Here is a 26,162-nt window from a genome sequence, read left to right as displayed (position 1 = left end):
CTTGGTCAGGTTCTACAAAGAAATCTCATTTATTTCCGTTTCGTCACCTCCCCCAGGTTAGGTGCAGAGTCAAACGTGAATAAAAGCAAAGCCCTAATTGGGTTTGAGATTTTCACGAGATAACGGAGATTCAGAGATGTGTTAGGACAGCTTCGCACAGACTTAACAATAGAGTAAATCTTGGAGCGTAAAAATAGTCTCGTGAACGCCCTAGCGGGTGGATATGACGGATGGGAGGTTGACACACAGGTTGGTGTCGACCCTTAAACCCCCATATGGATTGTAACACATCCTATAGCTCTTAGACCCTCTTGTCTTTGAGGACATTTGTTCACCGGTGTTCTGAATCGCCAGTCCGTGTTTTACTCAGGGTTGTTTTAATTGATGCTGGTTTGGATACCGTAGAAATGATTTCATTTTGGTTGCTTTGGTTGTCACTGCAGCACAAGGGAAGCCTTGTCTTCTGTGTGCTTTGGCGACTCCATGTGTAAGGACTCCTCAGGCACTGAAATGCTGAAGTCCAGTTCATTCTCAGCCTCTTGAAAACCAGTTTCACTGTTTGACAATAGAGGCACCCATGAGGGAGAGTGCGGGCTGGGTCCCAGACCACCACAATGACGTGTCACACGAGTTCTTTGTTTTCCCAGTGTATATAAAACTTAGGTTTGTATTATACTGGGGTCTATTAAGTGTGCAATACCATTATGTCTTAAAAATGCACATTCCTTAATTTAAAAACACTTTATTGCTGAAAAGTGCTAACCATCATTTGAGGCTCCGGCAAGTCCTAGTAGTAATAGCAAAGATCACTGATTACCGCACAAAATAGAATAATAATGAACAAGTTTGAAATATTGTGAGAATTACCAAAATGTGACACAGAGAAACGAAGGAATCAAATGCTGTTGGGAAAATGGTGCTGATAGACTTGCTCCATGCAGGCTTGCCACAAACCTCGATTTGTTTTTTTTTTAAAAAAAAGCAATATCTGTAAAGAACAATAAAGCGAAGTGCAAAAAACGAAGTATGCCTGTAATTCCTTCCCTTTGGGCTAGTTATCTCATTACGTTACCAAAACACACAAGTTGTTTTACTATTTATTTTCCTATTTACTGCTTGTTAGTTCTTCTGGTGGTTCTTCCACCAGAGAACCACTAAGGTCAGAGGAATGTGAATTGCTGGAGTGGTTGTCCCCTGGGCATGGGACAAAGAATGAGTAAGCAGGGGCTTCCCTGGCGCAGTGGTTAAGAATCCGCCTGCCAATACAGGAGACACGGGTTCGAGCCCTGGTCCGGGAAGATCCCACATGCCACGGAGCAACTAACCCCGTGCACCACAACTACTGAAGCCCATGCACCTAGAGCCTGCAAGCCACAACTACTGAAGCCTATGTGCCTAGAGCCCGTGCTCCACAAGAAGAGAAGCCACCGCAATGAGAAGGCCACGCACCGCAATGAAGAGTAGCCCCCGGGCTTCCCGGTGGCGCAGTGGTTGAGGGTCCGCCTGCCGGTGCAGGGGACGCGGGTTCGTGCCCCGGTTCGGGAGGATCCCACATGCCGCGGGGCAGCTGGGCCCGTGAGCCATGGCCTCTGGGCCTGTGCGTCCGGAGCCTGAGCTCAATTTTTTTTTTTAAAGGAGTAAGCAGGACATTTCTTGAAGTCTCGTATTTTGTCTTTAAATGTGTGACTTTTTACATATCTTTATTTTAATAGGAAGTCAGTCTCTCATTGAAAAGGAAAAAAAAACCAACTTTTTTCTGAAACTGTGTTTCAAAATCATGTGCTTTATGTATTTTGTTGCTTCTGAAATCCCCCTGGTGCCCTGCCTCATTACCCCAGCGAAGTCTCAACTGCTGTTTGAGAAGAATTAGTTCTCATTTGAAATTAATTTTAATGTATCACGATAACAGGATAATTGCTACGGTCAGCATCTTTTGCCAGATTGTCACATTTTATTTTTTTTAATTAATTTTTATTGGAGTATAGTTGAGTATCTGTCACATTTTAGAGAAGAAACTTGTGGGTTTTGCTCCAACTAGGATTCTTTTAGAATCTAGTTGGTTCTAGAATGAAAACCATAATGCAAGCGACATAAACATAACTCAAAATGGTTTACTCCTTTTCTTTCTTTGTTTACTGTTAAAAATTAGTGAAACCAATCATAGAGCTTAGAAGACCTTAGAGCATCTAGTCAAGGGGTTCCTAATCTGGGGGAATTCATGGATAAATTTTTGGGCCTCTGAATGCCCTGAAATTATATGCAAAATTATGTATGTACATTTATGGAGGAGAGCATTGATAAAATTTTATTACATTTTCAGAAAGATTAGTGCCTCTAAAGCTAAAATACTCTAATCCAATCTGAGGTTATAAATGCTGAAGTAGGTCCAGGACTCTTTCCACACACCTAGGTAACAGTAGACCCTGGTGTTGCTGCTGCCTTTTACATTTCCTTGGGCTCGAACATTCTCTTTAACGGAAAAGAAAAGTGGTTTTTCATTGTCTAAAGAGAAGCACACAATACAATATCATATATCTGCTAAACTGGATTCAAACTGAGCATACTTCCTGCCAAAACTCCTGTTCTCTTTCCAAACTCAGGACGTAAAAAGCCATTCAATCTCATTCTTGTGAAAACAGCCGTTGCCAAGAAACAACCAACACTCCAGGGATCATTAACTCTAAAGCGCAACAGGATTTCTAGTTTTGCATTTAAATTATTGATAGAAAAGCTTCTTACACTTGAGCCATGCATTGATTTATTCATTCACTCAAGAAATATTTATTGAGTACCTGGCTTTGGTTCGCTAAAGAAAAAAGAGCCAGTTTTCCTTTGGGGGTGAGGGGGTGAGGGTGGTGATAAAGTGGATATACTGAGCTAAAAGCAAGATACAGTGCAGAGAACTCGGCCCTGTTAGAAATATCATGTGCGTCTAACATTCCCTCTTAGTTACCTTCTCTTCACAGTGTGACAGGTAGCAAGTCTGTTAAATTTGGGGACTCTACCGAGCTTGCCTGTGCTTGTATTCTCAGAAGATTTTGGTCTCCTCTGCGCGTGGAGCAGAGTAGGCTGCTTCCCCTGGACACCAGCCTGATAGAAATTTGCTTCACCTGCTTCATGGGAATAATCCCCGTGAGCTTTGAGAGGTTTGCACTTGTGGCTGAGATCAAGGAAAGATTTGTGAACTCTTCCTTGTCACCATCACCTAAAAATCACCTGAATGTCCATCTTCATCTCTGGAGCCTTGCTCATGGCCTTCGGTTCCCCGGCTCCTGCCGCCTTCCTGGGTGGGTTCAACATGCCCTGTTGACGTCCCCTACAACCCCAGCCTCCTTACCACCTTGTCTGAAGGTTCAACTCCCACATTCCTTTCCAACTACAGCCCCACCCCTCTCACTCATTCATAGCCAAAATTCCGATTTTCTTTCCAAAAAAAATAAAGTCAGTCCTAAAATAAGAGGACCAGAAAAAGATATTCACGTTTTTATGAAAGAATCTTAACTGATATGTTGAATTTGATTTCTAAGCTGCTCCAGTATTTAAGAATTTGTCTTTTTCTAAAAAATACAACAAACTGATGAATATAACAAAAAAAAGAAGCAGACTCACAGATAGAGAGAACAAACCAGTGGTTACTAGTTGGGGGGGGGAGGGTACAAACTATGGGGTGTAAGACAGGCTCAAGAATGTATTGTACAACACAGGGAATCTAGCCAATATTGTGTAATAACTGTAAATGGAAAATAACCTTTAAAAGTTGGATAAAAAATTTTGAAAGAAAACAGAAACAAAATAGTTTTTTAAAAAAGGAATTGTTTTTAACCTTATATAACTTAACAACAATAGTGGCTTAAACAAGACATTTATTTAGTTTTTTGGCCACGCCGTGCAGCATGCAAGACCTTAGGTCCTGTAACCAGGGATGGAACCTGTGCCCCCTGCATTGGGACGGCAGAGTCTTAACCACTGGGCCACCAGGGAAGTCCCAAGATACTTGTTTCTTAAGTGAAAGGCATCTGGAGGTAGGTTGGTCTAGTGCTGGTGCAGGGACCCCAGTCATCAGGGACCCAGATCTGTTCTCTCTTTAAGATCCTGTGTTTTGGGAATTCCCTGCGGTCCAGTTGTTAGGACTCAGCGCTTTCACTGCCAAGCACCCGGTTTCAATCCCAGGCTGGGGAACTAAGATCCTGAAAGCCGTGCAGCCAATTGAAAAAAAAAAGATCCTGTGTTTGGTTGTGTGACTTCTTCCTTCGTATCACCTCATAGGCCAAGAGAGGTGCAGTTATTTTGTCTTCAGCCATCACATCCGTAATCTCAACACTAGGCCTGGGGGAAGGGTGGAGGACAGAAAGGCCTCCTTCCAGCTAAGCAAACTCCCTCTGCCTATGCTGTCCTCAATCCCCTTGTGATAGTTCGATTTACATTTTATTAGCCAGACTTTGGCCACCTGGACACGAGGCCTGTTGCTACCTCCAAATAAAATCAGGGTTCTGTTATTTTTTTTTAATTAATTTATTTTTGGCCGCATTGGGTCTTTGTTGCTGTGCATGGGCTTTCTCTAGTTGCAGCGAGCTGGGGGCTACTCTTCATTGCAGTGCGTGGGCTTCTCATTGCGGTGGCTTCTCTTGTTGCGGAGCATGGGCTCTGGGCACGTGGGCTTCAGTAGTTGCGGCTCGCGGGCTCTAGAGCACAGGCTCAGTAGTTGTGGCGCACGGCCTTAGTTGCTCCATGGCATGTGGGATCTTCCCGGACCAGGGCTCGAACTCATGTCCCCTGCACTGGCAGGTGGGTTCTTAACCACTGTGCTACCAGGGAAGTCCCAGGGTTCTGTTATTAAGGAAGAAAAGGAAACCAGATATCGGGTGACCCCTAGCGATGTGTGCACAGCTGCTAATGAATAACATCTCCCTTGAACACGGGGAAATTCACTAGAGTATAAGCTCCACTGTATGCCAGGCACCCACCTTGTATATAGGAGGAGCTCAGTAAATGATGGGTGAATGATTGAATGGTTTGAATTCAACATGATGATTATTTTTCACATTACAGGTAAATATAGACTACATTAAGAATTTGAATAGTGGAATCAACAAGCTACAAGGAAATGGCCAGACCCTGTGTCCTTGTTTAGACTCAAAAGTTATCTTCTCACATGTTGACATTTTGTGTAGCCTTGCTACTTAAAGTGCCTGCGAGCTGGCTGGAAGGGCAGAATCTGAGGCTTCACTCCAAATCTATGGACTCCGAACCCACATTTTAAACATGCTCAGGTAATCTGAACCCGCACTAAAGTTTAGGAAGCACTGCTTTGTCATGCTTTAAAAAAAAAAAACAAAACACACAGCATCACAGAAATATGTCTTTAAAATTTTTTCCTGCACTTGCATTAAGGTAGGGGTGTGTGTGTGTGTGTGATGTGTGATATATACCGCTTCTTCCCACCAGCTGGTTGGGGTAAAGATTACAACCTGCAGAGGATGTTTAAAAAAAAAAGTCCAGGGACTTACCTGGAGGTCCAGCGGTTAAGACTCCATGCTTCCAGTGCAGCGGGCATGGGTTCAATTCCTGGTGGAGGAACTAAGATACCACATGCCGCAGGGCGCAGCCAAAAAAAAAAAAAAAGTCCACTAGATGCTTGTTCTGATAGGTATTCTTTGCAGATAATGGAACTGAGGAGGGAAGCATCGAATTGTAGTCTTTGTCTTAAGGCTTTAGTGATTAAAAGTGACTCCCTTACATATTATCGTAGGGGGTAGGGTGGAGACTTCTGCGGCTTCACGGTTGCCCAACTCACGCTCTCTCTCTGGTCCCTCCCCGCCCCCAGCCTCCCCCTTCTGTCTGGCTTTTCCGGGCCTGACACTCGCTGGTGCGGGCAGGCAGCTCAAAGCCCGCGGAAGTTTGCAGGAGTTCCCCCAGGTGACCCCAATACACTCCTTCCCAACCCCACCCACTCCTTCACCCACATGAAAGTCAAGGAATTAAGTACCTGGCCGAAATTGACACCGCAGGTAATTCCTATCCCTGAGGCAGCTGTAAGAGTTATTTGTGGGGCTGAGCGGGTTTAGACCAGGAGCTGGAATTGTGTATGCAGGAGTCAAAAGTGTGGATTTCCGATCGTTTTATCAAGGGTCTGGATAAATGGCTGAACAAGAGAGTTTTGCAGGTTTCGGCATAGCGCAACAAAATAATTATTACTGGTACTGGCAAAGGTGAGCTGATTTTTCCTACTCTGAACGAAAAGCGAGACCGGTAGTGTTCTGTTTCTTATACGACTTGGCAGTGTACAAACTGTTGCTTCGAAAATAGGTGTGCTTAAAACAGTGAAAGCGGAAATCATCCTTACGTGTAACGTCTGGGAAAGACGAGGGAGTCCTGGGTTTTTGAGTGATTCTGCCTTGATTGGTGATGTCATTCCTGTCCTTTCCCTTCTGCTCTTAGAGTGAAGCCAGACTTCCATTCCTGCCAGGGTTACCCCTTTGGCAACTGGTACGAGCAACAGCACAGCTATTATCCTCCTTCTGGCTACAGCTGTGGCTATGGAACGGATGGAAATGGACCCAACCTTTATTCTGTGTGTGAGACCTCCGGATACCCAGTTGAAACTTCGCTTACACCCAAGGTATCTCTCCCTGGCATTAATACTGGGTGGTTTGGGTGCCCCATATGGAAACATCTTTTTTCCTTTCCTCACGCTTCCAGATCCTCTCATTCAAATTCCCACAGCCCTGGCTTCTGCTCCCTAATTTAGTACCAGAGAGGAAAAGCTGATGACCTGAGACATTTTGACTTGCAAACAATTTCAGTCCTCACTGTTTTCCAAACATAATAGGTTGGTGAAGTCTGTGCGGGAATTCTTGCTACTAAATTGTAGCTTAGCATCATTCAATAGATTTTACCCTTAAACACTTAAAATTGGACAAGAGGTACTTTTTTTTTTTTTTTGCTGTAGCAGCAAACATTAACACATTGTAATTTTTTGATGACTAAAGTAACATATTTCTTTAAAAGAGGTATTGGAGTAAGAGAAAGTCTCCACCACCCCACTCTCTTCCCCGTTCCGTCCCCGCTTAGAAGAAAGCATTGTTCAAGTGGATGTATGGCCTCTAGATTTTCCCTTCTACTCTCACTAAGTCACTGTGAATGGGCTTACTTTCTGTTTGGGGAGCTCGAGGCGCCTTCACTAGAATGGACAGTGTCGGATAGTCTTAGTAGTTTGTTCCTTGCTTGCTGTTGTTATGTTGCACCAGGAGAGCTTTCTTTAAAAGTTGCCCATTGGGATGTGCTGTGATTTTAGCTCATCACTTATCGACTGACATTTTAAATGTTTTCGGTGCTTTAACAAACTTCCTTTTACCTCTTTTCAAGAATTTGAGTGTTTTTTGGCTAAGGGAAAAATTCTAGAAGGGGACGTTCTCGATTAAAGGATATGACATTTAACATCTTAAACAGCAAAAGTTTCTCTCCAAAGAGCCTGCCTGAGCTTACACTTTGCATTGATGGTATGACTTGCTTCTCCATGAAGTTCTGTGTGTGATTAGCCAGTCTGACAGGTGAGGAAGGCATTTGTCTTTCATTGGAGGCAAATAACTTTCAAGTGTTTATTGGTATCTGTGCTCTGTGACTTCATTGATGTCCTTTGTCTACCTTTTTCCTTGTGTCCCCCCCTTTTCTTGACTGTGTGAGATATTTACATAATAGGGAAATTAGCGCTTTGCAGTCAAAGTGTTACAAAATTTTTTCCCCAATTTGTGTGCACAGTAACACTTTGTGTGATAGCCTTGGCTTTAACACCTAAGCCTTCAGTTTTTAAAACGTGCGTTTGCTTGGTATTTTTTTGCCCAGACTTTCATTTCCAATTTTTCAAGCCTGTTTTTTTGGGGGTTTTCTGGCTGTGCCTCGGTGCTTGCGGGATCTTAGTTCCCGGACCAAGGATTGAACCCAGGCCCTCGGCAGTGAAGGTGCCAAGTCCTAGCCACTAGACCAGCAGGGGATTCCCACCTGAGGTTTTATCGTATTTTTCTTCTTTCACTTCTCTCTTTTTTTGTGCTCTTTTGGGAGATGGTCTGACTTCCTGTGGTTAACTTTGTATCTTTAAATAGAGAGGTATAGGTTTGAGTATATTATCAACTTCAGAAATTAACCAATTATGCAATGGGTGAACTGAGTCCATAGAAGAAAAGTCACAAAGGATTAGCATCAGACAAAGGTGTCTGGCTTCTCTGAAGTTTCGGGGAACTAACTGGCTTCCTGGGGCCTGGGCGAGGAACTAGACAGCAGGGACCCTGGAATCAGCTGTGTGTCCTTGACAAAGGCAGGTTCCCAGCCGGCGCCTGCAGAGAGGAGTTGTAAAAACTTGCATTGTCCCAGGAGAGCCCACAGAGTCTGGAGTAACTAACCAAGATTTATTTGGGGAGTGCTTCTGGAATTTACTTCATTCCTTACTGTAAGAAGATAATTGATTGGTTTGCTTTTCTGTAGCCTCTGCACTTCCTTAAGCATCTACTGTCCTGGTCCTTAGCTGAGACATGGGGTGCGGGGGGGGTGTGATTAGAAGGCCACGAGGGGTATGTGCTCATGGAGACTTTGCAGATTGTCACCTGGAAGGAAGGGCAGAGCTCCAGGTGGAGAGTTGGGTACCTATTACAGTACCTGTGGAGTCTGATGCCAGGGTCCCTGCTGTCTGGTTCCTCGCCCAGGCCCCGGGATGTCAGTTAGTTCCCCGAAACTTCAGAGAAGCCAGACGCCTTTGTCTGATGTTACGCCTTTGTGACTTTCTTCTATGGACGCGGTTCACCCATTGCACTTATATCATTGAAAGGTTCTTTTAATCAAAATTCAAAGTAAAGTTGATCAAAAGGGAGTTTAGTGTATATTATTTTTGAGAGCTAAATTCTTCCAAGAGAGTGAGTAACCCTTGAAGTAAAATTAGTTTTTTCTTAAAATACTGATTTTCATTGTAGGAAACCACAGCTCTGGCTGAAAACCAAGATGAAGATTCACTAGAAGGTAACGGAAAACTTCTGTTGCCCTCGTTGAAAACAAAACTAACCCCTTTTCCAGGTTCCTCATTCACTCAGCTGGCTAGAAACTGAAAGATCCTACTAGAGAATTCTAGTGTAGGTCTCCCTCTGTTTCTGAATTAGTTGCTATAAACAATTTATTCACTTATAACAATCTGTTAACAGATAAAGCAGCATGATTATTTTTCAAAGCCCTGTCGTAGGGATTTAGTTCTGGTTCACTCTTTGGCATTGTATCTGCCCAAGTCCTCATGCTAGAAACTCAAGACTCATCCTCAACCCTTCCTTTCTCTTCTGCTCCAAGTTTAACGCATTTCCAAGTCCTGTCCGTTCATCTCCACAGGTGTTATCTCTCAATTCCATCCATTTTCTCCATCTTTTCCACCATCTAGACGCTCATTGAGTCTGGTAGCACTACTTTTTTAGCTTCAATTTCTATTTTTAGGTCTTATTGAAAGTAAACACACAATTAAAAAAAATTAACATTAAATGTCTGCAATATTTCCTGCTAATGTGTTTTTAAAAGCTCTAATTTTAAGCCATTTCTACTATGTGTCCTGTAAAACTATTTTTTTTTCATATGTGTTCTTGGCTTCTGCAGATCCAAATCTTCATTTGAATATTGAGGAGTTAAACAAAGAATTTATGGTGGAAAGTGAAGAACTCTATGACTCTCTCATGAATTGCCACTGGCAGCCTCTGGATACAGTTCACTCTGAAATCCCAGATGAGACCCCCCAAAAGCAAGATGTTCATTAAGCTACCCAACTATCACATTGATTGTATCTTGTTTTGTTTTTGTTAAAAAAAAAATTCTCCCAGGAATGTATCGGATTCTGTATGCAAATACAGATTTCCAAGACTTAGATGTGATTGAGATGAGAGAACATAATGTAAATAAATTTCACCAGCACATTCATTTCCAGAAGTGTGGTTACATTATGGTTTTGTTTGTTTTTTCATTTTTTGGCTGTGCCACGAAGCATGTGGGATCTTAGTTCCCCAGACAGGGATCGAACCCACGCCCCCTGCATTGGAAGCACAGAGTCTTAACCACTGGACTGCCAGGGAGGCCCCAAGTATGTTATATTATGTAAGTGCCAGAAGAGGTCGCAGAACTATCATGGTAGAACAGGCTGCGCTGTTAAGACATTTGAAAATAGGTTTCCTAACACAACATTGTAAATCAATTTAAAAAAAGAGATAATAGGTTTAATACGAGATGGGCCTAACCTGAACTGATGGTGGCATTAGCTACTCTGATATAATTTGCTGCCTTCCTCTGCTCACAGACAATACAAGGTTTCTCGCCTGCATCTAGTATAGAAAGATGTAGATTAGAACTAGATGTTTGATTTCCTTTTCCTGACCCTTAGGCTCTCTTATGAGAGAACTAGACAGCAGAAGTCAGTGGAAACTCACTTGTCACAGCTGAATCCTCAGCATGGAAAAAGTGTGCTTGACCAAAACAGATGATCAGCCTTCTTAGAGGAACTGGACTCCCATAAACACCAGCTGAAACTTCAATGCATGTGTTGACTGTGTCTCTTATAAAATATGAGTTCTTGGGCTTCCCTGGTGGCACAGTGGTTGAGAGTCCGCCTGCCGATGCAGGGGACACGGGTTCATGCCCCGGTCCGGGAAGATCCCACATGCCGCGGAGCGGCTGGGCCCGTGAGCCATGGCCGCTGAGCCTACGCGTCTGGAGCCTGTGCCCCATAACGGGAGAGGCCACAACAGTGAGAGGCCCGCGTACCGCAAAAAAACAACAACAACAAAAAAACCAAAAGAAAGACCAGTTCTTTAAATTTTAGAAATCAAGCTTTATGAAAAACTTGCTCTTCCTTTCTTCTCATTTTGCCAAGCACCAGTGAGACTTTGTCACACAGTGGCATTCTCCGTGGACCAACCTTGGACAGTGGTTGGAAAACTGAATCATGAGAAATCTGATAAGTCAGTCCTATCTCTCATCCTCCACCTTCATGAAGCAACAGGAAGGAGTGTAGACTCAGAGCAAGTGTAACCAATTAACCTGTGACCTACTTTGTATTTCCTGCAAGCTGACTATGGGTTTTACATTTCTACATTTAACGTGTTAAAAACAAAAACAAAAAAACCCCACAAAAACAAAGAATATATGGCAGAGTCCGTATGTGGCCGGCAAAGCCTAAAATATTTATCTTCAGGCCTTTCGTAGAAAACGGTTGCTGGTTCTTGGTGTAAGTGGCTGGGACACACCAATAAATATCAAAAACAATTGAAGAAAACTGAAACATGAAAGAGAACCCCCCAATTCAATAAAGAGAAGCACCACCACCTAAGAAAACAGTTAATAACCGAAAGAAAACTGAAGTAGAACTATAGAGACATGCAGTTTTGGGTCCTTAAACTTGCAAATTAGTACTAGGATCAGATTGTAAAATTCTGTTAAGAATTCTGCAGTGAAGACCTCTATAGTTTGTCTGAAGTTGTTTATGACCATATCACTATTTGCTATTATTCACCTCTAAGAATTTTTCGTCCTTAACAAATGTGTACCCATAGTTTAGCAACAAGGCCACTACAGTAAACCTGTCAGTGCGAGGTACATTGTGTGTATGTAAGTTTCTGAGATGGTCTCTGTAGTAGATGGCTACTTCAAATTTATTTCTTGAATGATACAATTATATTAACTTTCTCTCTTATTATGTAACCTTTGGACATTCTAACTTGAAAGACTAAATATAGGTTATAAAATGAATGTGGAAATTTCAAAAAAAAAGAATTCTGCAGTGATTTTTATTGGAACTGCATGAAATTTATAAATTAATTGGGAGATAATTATTTAATTCAATTAAAATATTGAATCTTTCAATCCATGAAAATAGTATAGCACTCCATTTTAAAAAATAATTATTTCTTTTTAAAAATAAATTTATTTATTTATTTTTGGCTGCATTAGGTCTTCGTTGCTGCATGCGGGCTTTCTTAGTTGCAGCAAGCAGGGGCTACTCTTCGTTGCAGTGCGCAGGCTTCTCATTGTGGTGGCTTCTCTTGTTTTAGAGCGTGGGCTCTAGGCGCACAGGCTTCAGTAGTTGTGGCACGCAGGCCCAGCAGTTGTTATAGCAGTCCATTTTTAAGTCTTTTATAAAATTTATATATTTATATGTTAAAGTCTGTACATCTTTTGTTAGATTTACCCTTAGTAATTTATGGGTTTTTATTATTGCTTGAAATATTCTTTGCTGGTATATATAAACACCGTTCACTTATATATAATGATCTTATATTCAGCAACCAGCTGATTTTATTTACTAATTCTAGTAGCTTTCCTATAGGCTCTTAGCTTATCTACCTTCTAGACAATCACACTGTCTGAAAATAATGGCAAATTAATTTCTTTTCCAATTCTTACACAAGTTTTTTCTTTTTCTTACCTTATTCAGGTGACTACAATTTCACTGAAAATGTTGAATATAGGATTGGTAGTGGACATCCGTATTACAGACTTTAAAGGAAATCCTTCTGAGATTCCACCATTAAGAATAATGTGTTTGCAAAAAAATTTTAAAATAAAAAGAATAATGTGACTAAAAATGGAACTACCACATGACCCAGCAATCCCACTGCTGGGCATATACCCTGAGAAAACCATAATTCACAAAGGTACATGTACCACAATGTTCACTGTAGCACTATTTACAATAGCCAGGACATGGAAGCAACCTAAATGTCCATTGACAGATGAATGGATAAAGAAGATGTGGCACATATATACAATGGAATATTACTCAGCCATAAAAAGGAACGAAACTGAGTTATTTGTAATGAGGTGGATGGACCTGGAGTCTGTCATACCGAGTGAAATAAGTCAGAGAGAGAAAAATACCATATGCTAATGCACATATATGGAATCTAAAAAAAACCGGTACTGATGAACCTAGTGGCAGGGCAGGAATAAAGATGCAGGGATAGAAAACAGACTTGAGGACTCAGTGGGGGAAGGGGAAGCTGGGATGAAGTGAGAGAGTGGTACTGACATATATACACTACCAAATGTAAAATGGATGGCTAGTGGGAAGCAGCCGCATAGCTCAGGGAGATCAGCTGATGCTTTGTGACAATCTAGAGGGGTGGGATAGGGAGGGTGGGAGGGAGGCTCAAGAGGGAGAGGATATGGGGATATATGTACACTTATAGCTGATTCACTTTGTTGTACAGCAGAAACTAACACAACATTGTAAAGCAATTATACTCCAATAAAGATTAAAAAAAAAGAATAATGTGTTTGCAGTAGGTTTTTTGGTACGTAGTTATAACTTCAGCTTATCTGTGAGTTTTCTCATTTAGCCTCATCTCCTTTGTCTCTTTGGAACCAAACCAGGTTCATAGACATTCTTATTGCCTGTCTAGGCACCTTGGACTCATTAGTGTAAAAAAGAGAAGGCTTTTTGGGTTTATACCTCTGAGAATGTCCCCTCACCTTGGAGAAATCTTCTTTGCTGGTTTTTTTGGAGATTTGTAGAAATACACATCTCCTGTCTGCTTCCTCTCACATGCAACAGTATTCCATCTTTGCTGCTTTGGAAACCCTTCTGCATACTTTGTGGTTTAGAGTTTCAATTTCTTCTAGTTTCATCAAGTTAGAGTTTCTAGTTCTCATTCTCCTTGTGGCTTTTGCATATTTTCCATGAAAGGAGATTACTAAGCACTTTATTGATGTCTTCCAAAGAATCACAGCGGATTCTTATCAGAAATTTACAAGCTGAGGGACTTCCCTGGTAGCTCAGTGGTTAAGAATCTGCCTGCCAATGCAGGGGACATGAGTTTGAGCCCTGGTCTGGGAAGATCCCACATGCCACGGAGCAACTAAGCCCATGCGCCACAACTACTGAGCCTGCGTGCCACAACTACTGAAGCCCATGCGCCTAGAACCCATGCTCTGCAACAAGAGAAGCCACTGCAATGAGAAGCCCACGCACCGCAACGAAGAGTAGCCCCCGCTCACTGTAACTAGAGAAAGCCCACGCACAGCAATGAAGACCCAATGCAGCCAAAAACAATTAATTTATTAATTAAAAATAAAGTTACCAATGATTAAGACTTTATTAAAAAAAGAGGCATACATTAAAAAAAAAGAAATTTACAAGCTGATCCTAGAAAGATCATGGTTTTGACTAGATTGATAAGTGTTGATTATGAAGGATAAATAAGGTTTCTGCTGTACTCAAAGGGCAGAGAGGATTATGCTTGGAACTTGGCTTGTGGTACCACCATGTCCAAGGGTACAAGTTAATAGGAGCTCAGTTCCACCTTATACACAGCTGTGCCATGAAGGTCAGAGTTCCTTCAGAAATGATGACTTCAGTCATATCACCAAGATGAAGCTTAAGCAAGTGAGGTTTGGGGTGTTTTTGTTTTGCTAGTTGGTTGGCTTTTTGGTAACTCTTCATGTTAATATATTTTCATACTTACAGAAAAGCTGAAGTAATAGTACAAGCTCCACCAATTGTTTGTATACGTTCCATTTGCTTTCCTATTCTGTGTGTATGTGTCGTGTACATATTTTGAATCATTTGAGAGTATGTTGGAGACGTCATGCTACCTCACACTCTAAACACCTTGGTACTTCCTAAGTAAAAAGAATTTTTTTGTATAATCAGGACATTTAAAATTGACACAATAGTATTATCTAATCCATAATCTGTATACTATTTTTTTTCTATTTTCCCAATAATGTCCTTTATAGCTTTCCTTTATACCTCCAGTTTAGGATCTAATCCAGGATCATGTGTTGCATTGATTTTCATTTCTCAGTAATCTCCTTTAATCTAGGACCATGCTGGTTATTTTCTACAATGTTGATCAATTTGGGTTTGTTTGATGTTTTCTCATGACTACAAATTCAGTTTATTCAGTTTAGGGACACCACTAAAGTGATGTTATGTCCTCAGCGCTTTCTATCAGATTGACTGTGAGTCAATCTGTCCCAGTGTTATGTAACTTTTTATGTAACTTATATCCCAATGTAATTCCCCCCCTCACCCCGGCTGTGCAGCACCACTGGCAGGATCTTAGTTCCCTGACCAGGGATCAAACCCGTGTCCCCTGCAATGGAAGGGCAGAGTCCTAACCACTGGACCACCAGGGAATTCCCAGTGATATAACTTTGATCACTTGATTAGATGATGTGTTTAGGCTTTTTTTTCACTGTAAAGTTACAATTGAATGCTTAAAATTAATAAGTAATCTATGGGGAGATATTTTGCAACTATGTAAGTATTCTGCTCCTTGTCAAACTTTCACCCATTAGTTACAGCAACCATTCATGATTTCCTAACTCCATTATTCCTTCTGTATTTATTAGTTGGTCTTTTACTGTAAGAGCTTTCCCTTCTCCTCCATTTAGGTGTGTACATATGTATGTATATATGCATGTATGGATTTATGGACTCAGTTATTGAATTACAACCTATTACTATCATATTTATTTGGATGCTCAAAGTGTCCCAGATTAGCCAGCAGGAGCCTCTTCAAGGTGACTTCTGTGCCTTTTGATATGTTCTCATTATTCTCTGAGTACTACCCTAATTTCTGGTGCTACACTATGTTGCAGACTTATACTTTCCCTGCCCAAGCACGGGAACCAACTTTTTCTTCAAGGATCTCTTGACTCGCTGGATTTTCAACAAAGCCAAGAAATACATTGGTAAAGGCAAGTCTCAACGTCCAACTACAGTCTTTGAGATCAATTGCAGAGAGCAAAACTGTAGTCTCAAAATCTTCCCTCTATGGCAAGGTCTTGCCTAACAGCCTAATCTAGGAGAAACCCACTCTCTCCACATCTGTTGACCTCTGTCACTTCACCTGTTTTATTTTCTTCACAGTGACACTTAATCACTATCTAAAATTATCTTGTTTGTTGATATATTTTTGTAATTTTTCTATCCCTTCAACTACGATATAAAGGATCTGTCAGTCTTAATCCACGGCTGTATACCCAGAACCTGAAACTGGCCCAGTGCATTTGTTAAATATAGAGAGGAATGAGTGGAAGCTTTCTGCTCAAAAAAATCCTATGAAAACACAACAATATTTCTTTACCCCCATTTTATACTGTGGAAGTTTTTCAAATGGCATTTGCCCAGATTCCCACCATCCCTTAGAAAACTTTCTTGATCACATATCCAGGTAGGAAAATTTCCATGTATGGCAATGACTACAACATCAGTGTTTTAGTAAATTTCCTAGATTTTCAAATATTTCTCTACCAGCCTGTATTTAAGTCACTCTGTTGTTTTTTGTAGTTGTTATCCCCAAAGAATTTCATGTTATTACCGTGGTTATTTTTTAAACCATCATTCTTCCACTGGGTCATCTCTGATACACAGCCATGCAACTGGAAAGTCTAATTCGGGTACTTCCTGCTGAGTCCTCTGTGAAAGCCACCATGGAATGCTAATCATGGAGTTATCATGCCTCACCTGCTCACAGGTATGTGGCAGGGGATCACAAAAGGTGTTAAGCACCAGAGTTTCGATGTGCGGACCTGGCAGTAATCAGTGCCTTTCCTCCTTGCTCTTCACGACCCATTACACCTATCTAGTAAAATCCTAAGAAAATGAATCTAGAGTTTCCCAACCGGTGATCTGTAAGACGCAGGACACGTTTTCACTGCCCTACCCCTGCTTCGTTCCCCACCGTTTTCTTAGTGATGTGACTATGGCTTTTCTCTCCTCCCCCATCCTTTTCTTTTATCTCATTTCCATAGTCTAGAATAGAGAATGTACAGAATTTTCCTTTTCATAGTGCAATTTTCATCTGTAAATATCATTTGAGACCAGTCCCTTGCGGTCATTTGGTTTAATGTGATGGCACTACACGTTACTGGGACTCACCTTACCCATCTGGTCTGTCCTGTGCAAAGGTGAAAGTCACCTGGCTCTGACTCTCAACACACAGCCAGCATAGAATTAAAAAACCAAACCAAACTGGTTTTGATCATTGAACTTTGGTTTTGTAAGATGTTAACATTAGAAGTTGGGGGAAAGGTCTACGAGAATTCTCTGTACCATTTTTGTAACTTTTCTCTGCAGTCTAAAGTTATTTTTAAATAAAACCTTTTAGAAAGCCATCGAAAACCTTCCATTGTTGCCTTGTGTACAGCTGATGCCCTGAAGCTCACTAATAATTAATTCACTTTAATAGAAATAAATGGCTTGAAGTTCATAAATAATTCACTTTCACCTTGCACTAACTTTTTCAACCATTTCTCCTAACAGCCTCAGCTCTTGATCACACACCTGAGATTCACTTTTACAGTTTGACACATGATGCTGGCCAATGGTTTCTGAATTTTGCCTTCTTTTCATAAGAACCCTTTTGTTTGGGACCATTCAGCCCCCAATATCCTTCCCAAGAGGGAGGTCAGGCTTCCTGGGCTGGCTCCCGAGGACTCACCAAAATTAATCTTCCCGACAGCCACCCCGGAAGCTCACCACTTTCAAAGCTTGTAGGCGTTCCTCGTGGAAAAGTGCGCATGGTCAGAGTCACCTCTTACCCACCTCCTTTCAGAGATATCACTGTTAGTCTTCTTTCCAAGGTCAGAACTTGGCCCTGGGAGGTTGACCTCCAGTGTCTTTCCATTGGCTTGATCTCTTAAGCCCTTAGCCATCCTGACCAGAAGAGGGAGTAGTCACAACAGGAAACTTCTAGTTCTGGCATTAGTCTTCCCAAACTCCAGTTATTTGCTTAGTCTGTTCAAGTGAATATCTGCTCCCGTTTCCCACTTGGCATAGACTGCTATGCATAGACTGCGATCCTAAATTCTTTTTTTAAATTATTATTTATTTGGCTGCGCCGGGTCTTAGTTGTGGCACGAGGGACCTTCGTTACTGCATGTGGGATATTTAGTTGCGGCATGTGGGATCTAGTTCCCTGACCAGGGATCAAACCCTGGCCCCCTGCATTGAGAGCACGGAGTTTTAACCACTGGGCCACCAGGGAAGTTCCTGCTATCCTAAATTCTTACTGTGTAAAAAGATTAACAGTGGTGACCTTTCCCTCTTACCTTTTGAAGTAATATGTGCAAAGAAAAAAAAATTTTAAACCAAAGTCACTCATAATTCCATTAAGCAACAAAAAAGAGATAGCAACTGGGGTTTTAAAAAACATTAGAATCATAATATATTTTTATTTATACTTATTTTCTGGTATTCTGATTCTTAACTCAATAAAGGATCTCTACCAGAAATCTACTTCAAACCTCCAACATCATGTACCAGAGTCAAACATGCCCTTTAATGTTGGGAACAACTCAAGGACAGCTGCTATCACTGCTACCGTTTAAAACTGTATTGCAAATTTCTGCGTGTCAGAAGACAAGAAAAAGAAGGAAAAGGTAAAACTGTTACTTATTTTAAGGAATTTTTTATTTTTTCAGATTCTTTTCCTTTATTGTTTATTACAAGGTATTGGATATAGTTCCCTGTGCTATACAGAAAATCTCGTTGTTTATCTATTTTATATATATTGTTATGTATTTGTTAATCCCTCCTAATTTATCCCTCTCCCCCTCTGGTAACCATAAATTTGTTTTCTATGTCTGTGAGTCTGTTTCTGTTTTGTAAATAAACTCAGTTGTATTAATTTTTAGATTCCACAGATAAGTGATATCATATTTGTCTTTCTCTGTTGGACTTAGTATGATAATCTCAAGATTCATTCATGTTGCTGCAAATGGGAATATTTTGTTCTTTTTAATTGTTGAGTAATATTCCATCGTATACATATACCACATCTTTTTTATTCTTTCATCTGTTGATGGGCATTTAGGTTGCTTCCATGTCTTGGTTATTGTAAATTGTGCTACTATGAACATTGGAGCACATGTACCTTTTCAAATTAGAGTTTTCATCTTTTCTGGATATATGCCCAGGAGTGGGGTTGCTGGATCATATGGTAATTCTATTTTTATTTTATTTATTTATTTTAAAATTTTATTTATTTATTTATTGGCTGCATTGGGTCTTCATTGCTGTGTGCAGGCTTTCTCTAGTTGCAGTGAGTGGGAGCTGCTCTTCGTTGCGGTGCGCGGGCTTCTCATTGCAGTGGCTTCTCTTGTTGCAGAAAACAGGCTCTAGGCACAGAGGCTTCAGTAGTTGTGGCACGCGGGCTTAGTAGTTGTGGCTCACAGGCTTCAGTAGTTGTGGCTCGCGGGCTATAGAGCACAGGCTCAGTAGCTGTGATGTACGGGCTTCATTGCTCCACGGCATGTGGGATCTTCTCGGACCAGGGCCAAACCCGTGTCCCCTGCATTGGCAGGAGGATTCTTAACCACTGCGCCACCAGGGAAGTCCCTATTTTTCGATTTTTTGTTGTTTTTTTTTTGCAGTCGCGGGCCTCTCACTGTTGTGGCCTCTCCCATTGCGGAGCACAGGCTCCGGACGCGCAGGCTCAGCGGCCATGGTTCACGGACCCAGCCGCTCCGCGGCATGTGGGATCCTCCCGGACCGGGGCACGAACCTGTGTCCCCTGCATCGGCAGGAGGACTCTCAACCACTGCGCCACCAGGGAAGCCCAACTCCCCATTCTTTATGTATGGGCTCGGAAGAACGACTTCCTCCCAAAGAGTGTTGTATGGAAAAAGGGAAAAACCTCACTTTACGGTGGAGAATCCTGACAAACACTACTTAAGCCGGGTGACCAAGGCCAGCATCAGCTGTGATAAGCTAAGTCGATAGTGTGTACCCTTCATTTCATGTGATGAAAGTGGTACTTTACCTCTGTGGTCTTCCTCCTCCAAACCCCCAAATTCAATCTAACCATGAGAAAAACACCAGCCAAAACCAATGGGTGGGGGGCATTTTGCAAAACCTCCAACCAGCACCCTTCAAGATTGTCAAGGTCATCAAAACAAGAAAAGCCTGAGAAACAGTCACAGCCCAGAGGAGACTGGAGAAACATACCTAAACCCAATGTGGCACTTGGATAAGATCCTGGAACGAAAAAAGGATATTAGGTAAAAATTAAGGAAATCTACATAAAGTATGAATATTATGAACAAAAGAAGGATATTAGGTAAAAATTAAGGAAATCTACATAAAGTATGAATATTATGAACAAAAAAAGGATATTAGGTAAAAGTTAAGGAAATCTACGTAAAGTATGAATATTAGGTAATAGTGATAATGTATCAATATTGGCTCATTAATTGTGACAAATGTATTATACTAATGTTATATATTGATTATGTTATATGGGAACTCGGTATTATCTGTAATTTTTCTGTAAAATTAAGACTATTCTAAAAGTAAAAGTTTATTTTTGAAGGGCCCACAAAAGCAAGTTGCAAAAAGATATAATTTCTATTATACATCTCTATAATCAACTCATTTAAAAAAAGCCAGTACATGTGTCTTTGTGTGTATTTCCATCGTATACACAAGCACGTGTATATAACCGATGTAGAACTATAGAACTGTGTAGTCCAATAACCACTAGTCACATGTGGCTAAAAATAAGTAACATTTCCTCAGTCACACTGGCCACATTTCAAGTGCCCAGTGGCTAAATTGAGTGGTTACTATCTTGGACAGTGTAGATACAGAACATTTTCATCATTGCAGAAATTCTTTTGGATAGCACTGCCACAGGATATCACCGCACTGAAAAGACACTTCAGAATATACACCAATCAAGTGATTACTCCTGGAGAAAGGAATTCACTTTTTATTCTATATTCTTCTGTATTCTTTCTATTTTTTTAACCTATGAACTTGATTTTATCATATTTTAAAATTTTTTTATTGAAGCATAGTTGGATTTATGTATTCTTTCTATTCTTATGAACATATATTTTTATTGTTTTTGTAGTTTGAAATGTTTTTCGCTTCAGTTTTTAAACATTTTGCATTAAAAAAATGGTGCATCAGATGTTGTTTAAATGAGTTATTTTCCTCAGTATTTCTGTCATTTTCCATGTGTCTGTTAGAGGCAAAATTTGTTTAGCCAAATCTAGCACTGAAAGGCTGCTCAAAAACGTTGGCATTTGACAATCGAATAATTATGATAATATTAACGTCTTTTTCCTAAATTGTACCTTGATTTTTAAAAAGTAAATAAAGGAGGCAAGAGTAGAAGGCTAACTTCTTCCTTCCTCAGATTTTAAAATGGTTGTACCCAATTTAAATGAAACTGATCTTCCATTATATTCTCTTCTCTATCATTCCCAATTATTCTCCCCAACACTCCACAGAGGAAAAGCTTAATTATTTTTCAGTGGATGGGCATTTTTAGACAAGTATGTGCGTATGTATGAATGTATTTATTTGTATTTTTTAGAAAATGTTAGGAGAATTATCTTCAAATGCCAATCAAATAAAAATGCACAATAGCCCCAAAGGTGGAAAACAATATATTAATTTATTTCCAAGAAAACAACACGGAACATCATCGAAAACAAAGTTTTCAGGGCACCTGCAAGGGCTAGCAGAAATCCCCTAGTCCAAACACTACACTCTTCCAATATTAAAGTACTTTAGACACAGAAGAAATGACCAACAACGGACATGTAAACATCTTCTATTCCAAAAGATTTCTTGTTCTACAAGAGAAAGATCCAGTGTAAAGCAACCCTTCTTCTCAAGTGGTGTCATGTAAATTAGTTGAAAAAAAAGGTATCTTCAGATTCTGCCTTTAGCTCTGGGTGTGTTCCCTACCCCTGGACTCTTCATCAACCAATACAGTTCCATCTTTTTTTTTTTCGGTAGCAGGAAAAAAGAAGGCTTTACTTCAAAGTCACTAGAAGTCATTAAATTCAAAGTCATTAAATGTGATTAACATTCAACAGGCACAATTACAGAAAAAAATAACGTTGCGTGGATTAAATGTATCATTAATTGTAGTTACTGTTGTTCATTAGAATAAATAAATATCAAGGAACTGGATGGAATATAAGAGTAGATTTCACATTTTTCTGACGTGACAGGACGTTTTCTCAATATTAACACTGAGACCATTCTGGGATGCTAAATATGGCTTTACTTCACCTTCTCTAAATGTTCCACCTCAGGAAATGAACAGAGGAGACCAATAAGAGAATCTCGATTCTCAGACAGATCATGAGAGCTTCCCGAGAGCGTTGTGAGATTTGAAGGCCATGAGACATAAAGGAGCAAGCAGAACACCTACAGAACACAATCGGCTGTGGCTTCCGTCTCCTCCTTCCCTTCTCTCTTGGGAATAATCTCTGATTTAGACCTCACTTTGTAATTTCTGATATCCTGGGCCTGGTATCACAGTCTACAACCCCGCACATGAAGGTGTTAAAATACAACCACCCTGTGAGATTCTCTAGAGCAGCCTTTCCAACGTGGACGTTATTGCCAGGACTTTTAGAGTGAAAAAGCTTCTGACTTACTTCTCCTCCTTGTCTCTGCACGTGTCTGGTGTATAATAAACACTCAAGAAATACTTATTGACCAGATGCTGAATGAATGAATTGGATACATGAATGGGACGAAGTGACCAAAAGGCTCACACACATTTGAAAGCTTTTAAAAATCCAGGCACTCCTATGACCCCCAGGCATTGCAAAGCTACCCAGAGCACACTATGGACTCCTTAAAGGCTCACGGGACAGAATTTGGTCTCCACTTTGCAGATAAGATCACTTTGGTCGGGGTGGAGAGTAGTGGCAATAAAGGAAAGTGATTTACTCTGAGATATTCAAGGCTTGAGGCTAAACCCATGCAATAGCACCTCTCTTCTAGAAATTCTTCATGCTTCAAGAACTTTTCCATGTTCTCAATGGAAAACAAGAAAGAGGGATCAGAGCACATTCCGACAAATATTCAAGAAACGGATTCCCCCCGGGGGCCTTTTACTGAAGAGGCAGGCAGCGACTGCTGTCTCCAATTCTGTCTCCTGTGAATGGCTTTAAATTCTATCCAGAACTTTAGACACAGGAAACTTGAAAATGCTACTGTTGAAACTCAGGAACAAGATCTAGTTCTCAGTTCTAGGAGCTCAAGTTGTAAAGGAGATTGGTCAGTTACCCAAAAAGCGATTTCTATGCCTACATGCAGGTAAGCAAAGAGCAGGGGATATCCACCAATGTGTGGCTAGAGATCTGTTATAAAAGATTCCTTCTTCAAAGAAACCCAGTTCTTTTTCTCCTAAATAGTATTATCCACAATTCTCCTTTTCATTAGAACATTTATATACGATGAAGATCAGATGCAAATCTGAGGACAGTTATTTATCACTGATCAGAACATTAGCCTGATGCAGAGATGAGCCTCAAGAAACTGGCAGAGTGGCCAAAGCGCCAGCATCACTCTGCACAACCACCCTGACAGCAAATTTCACGGTGTCCAGAGAATATTTTAACATGTAATAATGTAGTCAGGTCCTGAAGCCATAACCTTGGCCCTGAGACTGTTCATGTAACCCACGGTAAGTTTTTCTCACAAAGAAAAGCTCTCCTTTCCAGCTGCGATTTTCCTTCAGTCGTGAGTGGCAGTAGATCAAAAATACCAGCTGGGCTGTATTGCAATTTCACTCTGATTTAGGGTTCTTTCTCTAAGCCTCAGCTCTAGGCATTCCACAGTAAGGGGGTACGTAGTGAGCTCAAACTTGTTAGCAAAGAGGCTTGACGAATTAATCAACCACTTTAAGTCTCCGTTTCCATAGATACAAATGCCATGGACGTAGTGGCCTGTAAAAGAAGAGAACAAGAAACAGTGAAAACAGGCTTGTTTTTGAGTCAGGGGTAGTGAGCTTGCAAAATGGTAGGGTTACTGCCTAACTGCTGCGTGGCTAGCACTGTGTCAAGGGCTACAGGATTGTGATGAAACAGCGTTGTGCTGGCCCAGCCCACGAGGACGTTAAACTTTCTACGGGGAGAAAGAGGTACAAACATGCATTTGAAGAAAATGAGAGTTAAATAATACAAAGAAGTAACACACCAGGCATCACAAGGCCGTTCGTGGACCGTATCATGAACTTTGAATTTCATGGATGAGAAGCTCTGCAAGTGTAGAGATGGGAGAAGTCCTGATGGGCTGTATTGGTCAGGTCTCTTCTCTGAGCTCCAGCCTGGTCTAGCCAAGTGCCTACTTTATCTCTCCTCTTAGGTGAGTAATAAACCTCACCCATAGGTCAGGTCTCAAGTCCTTAATCCTCTCCAAGTCTTCCCCATCACAATCCACAGCAAGTCTATTCTTCAGTGCCCTGGGCACTTCTCCCCCTTTTTTTCACACCCCACATCCAATCTGGTAGCAATCCTGTCAGCTCAACCTTCAAAATACTAATAGAATTTGACTACTTTTCACCACCTCCACTACCTGCATCCTAGTCCAAGCCGCCTCCATCTTCCTGTCTGAATTGTTACAATAACTGGTTTCCAGCGCCTCCATTTTTGCCTGTTAGTACATTCCCAGCACAACAGCCAGAGTGATTGTTTTAAATGTAAGCAGAAGATGTCTCTGCTGCTCAAAACCCTCTAATGGCTTTTCATCTCACTTGCAGTAAAAGCCAAATTCCTACCAATGGCATTCAAGACTCCTCAGACTCTCCTGGACTCACCTCCCACCACTTACTCATTCAGTTATAACCTTTAATAACCCTTCCCAGCTCTGTGCTTTGTGACCACCAGAGGGGTGGGATAGGGAGGGTGGGAGGGAGGGAGATGCAAGAGGGAAGAGACATGGGAACCTATGTATATGTATAACTGATTCACTTTGTTATACAGCAGAAACTAACACACCATTGTAAAGCAATTATACTCCAATAAAGATGTTTAAAAAAAAACACAAAAACCCTTCCACATTCACATCAGCCACACTGGCCCCCTTGCTGGTCCCAAGCACCCCGGGCATCCATCCGTGTTTGCGCTTTCTCCCCTGTACCACGTCCTGCTACCAGACAGCCTCAAGGCTCCCTCTGGCGCCAGCCAGGGCTCGGCTTCAAGGTCAAGGTCATCTTCTCATATGAGGCTGTCTCTGACCTCCTTCCCTTCTTTCCTGATTCATTTTCCTTTTGACACTTATTACCAAACGTGTGTGTTTGTTTATTGTCCTTCTCCCCAGACTAGAATATAAGCTCCTGAAGAGCTAGAATTTGAGACCATTGTATTCACTTCTGTGTCTCCAGCATATGGAACAGTGCCTGGTAAATATTAGGTGTTAAATGAATAGTTGTTGAATAAAAGGATAGAGAAGGATGAGTGGAGAGTTCACAGGTGGGTAGAATTGGGAAGCATCAGGCGGATGGATGGGAAAGCATCAGGTGGGAAAATGCCTCTGGAAAATGTAGAGATGAGAATTTTCTGCTAGAATAGAGTTTGTTGGGGAACAGGTTAAATACAAGGAAGTTGGTACTCTTTCCAGCATTTCTTTGCATATGGTAGAACTATTATGGTTGACTGACTTAAAATAGATGAAAGTTGGGCCTCTTTTATCCCATAAAGGGGTTGGGCCTTTTTATCCCTTTCTTATGAAAGGGCTGGAGAAGTTGTGTTTTTTTTAAATTTATTTTTGGCTGCGTTGGGCCTTCATTGCTGCACACGGGCTTTCTCTAGTTGTGGCGAGCAGGGGCTACTCTTCATTGTGGTGCGCGGGCTTCTCATTGCGGTGGCTTCTCTTGTGGAGCACGGGTTCTAGGAGCACAGGCTTCAGTAGTTGTTGCACGCGGGCTTCAGTAGTTGTGGCTCGCGGGCTCTAGAGTTCAGGTTCAGTAGTTGAGGTGCACGGGCCTAGGTGCTCCGCAGCATGTGGGATCTTCCTGGACCAGGGCTCGAACCTGTGTCCCCTGCACTGGCAGGTGGATTCTTAACCACTGCGCCACCGGGGAAGTCCCTGAAGAACTTTTTTGAATGGAAGAATCAAATGATGAAATAGATTTTAGCAAGATTAATTTTGCAGAGCTTTGCAGGGTACATTAGGAACCAGTCAAGAGACTACAGTAATTGTGTAAACCAGAGAGCAAATCTGTTCAAAGTTAATGGTTGCCATGAGTGGGAAAAGAAGGCTATTAGAGGCAGAGCACAGAAGGACTGACAGGACTTGGTGATTAACTCAATGTGGCTGGAAGGAAGTTCAGTAGACAGAGAAAATCACTGGAGAAAAAAGCCGGAGTTTAAGGAAGTTAAAGAATAACCGG

At 41.3% G+C, this 26,162-nt stretch overlaps 2 protein-coding genes across 4 annotated transcripts in view; one reads left to right on the top strand and one right to left on the bottom strand.

Moving 5' to 3' along the window:
- Window positions 1–6,138: 6,138 nt before the first annotated feature.
- Window positions 6,139–9,779, top strand: LOC309827837 (uncharacterized protein C6orf52; the record flags this gene model as incomplete). The annotated part of the gene is made up of 4 exons (XM_082662721.1): window positions 6,139–6,209; window positions 6,439–6,619; window positions 8,961–9,006; window positions 9,622–9,779. 4 exons carry the CDS (start codon window positions 6,139–6,141, stop codon window positions 9,777–9,779), a joined length of 456 nt encoding a protein of 151 aa, XP_082518847.1.
- Window positions 9,780–21,434: 11,655 nt separating this feature from the next.
- LOC309828804 (N-acetyllactosaminide beta-1,6-N-acetylglucosaminyl-transferase) overlaps window positions 21,435–26,162 on the bottom strand; it is a gene marked incomplete at its 5' end in the record, with an annotated part of 76,574 nt that continues 71,846 nt past the window's right edge. For all 3 annotated transcript variants that reach the window (XM_082664362.1, XM_082664363.1, XM_082664361.1), the window contains one exon: window positions 21,435–23,718. In XM_082664362.1, the coding sequence (XP_082520488.1) occupies window positions 23,528–23,718 (191 nt within the window). In that variant the 3' untranslated portion in view covers window positions 21,435–23,527. The remainder of the gene's footprint in view (window positions 23,719–26,162) is intronic.

The sequence above is a fragment of the Grampus griseus genome (assembly GCF_964374135.1).
Source record: "Grampus griseus genome assembly, chromosome: 10".
Taxonomy (NCBI): Eukaryota; Metazoa; Chordata; class Mammalia; order Artiodactyla; family Delphinidae; genus Grampus; species Grampus griseus.
The sequence above is the reverse complement of the archived record's forward strand: the minus strand, read 5'-3'. Positions and strand labels throughout refer to the sequence as shown.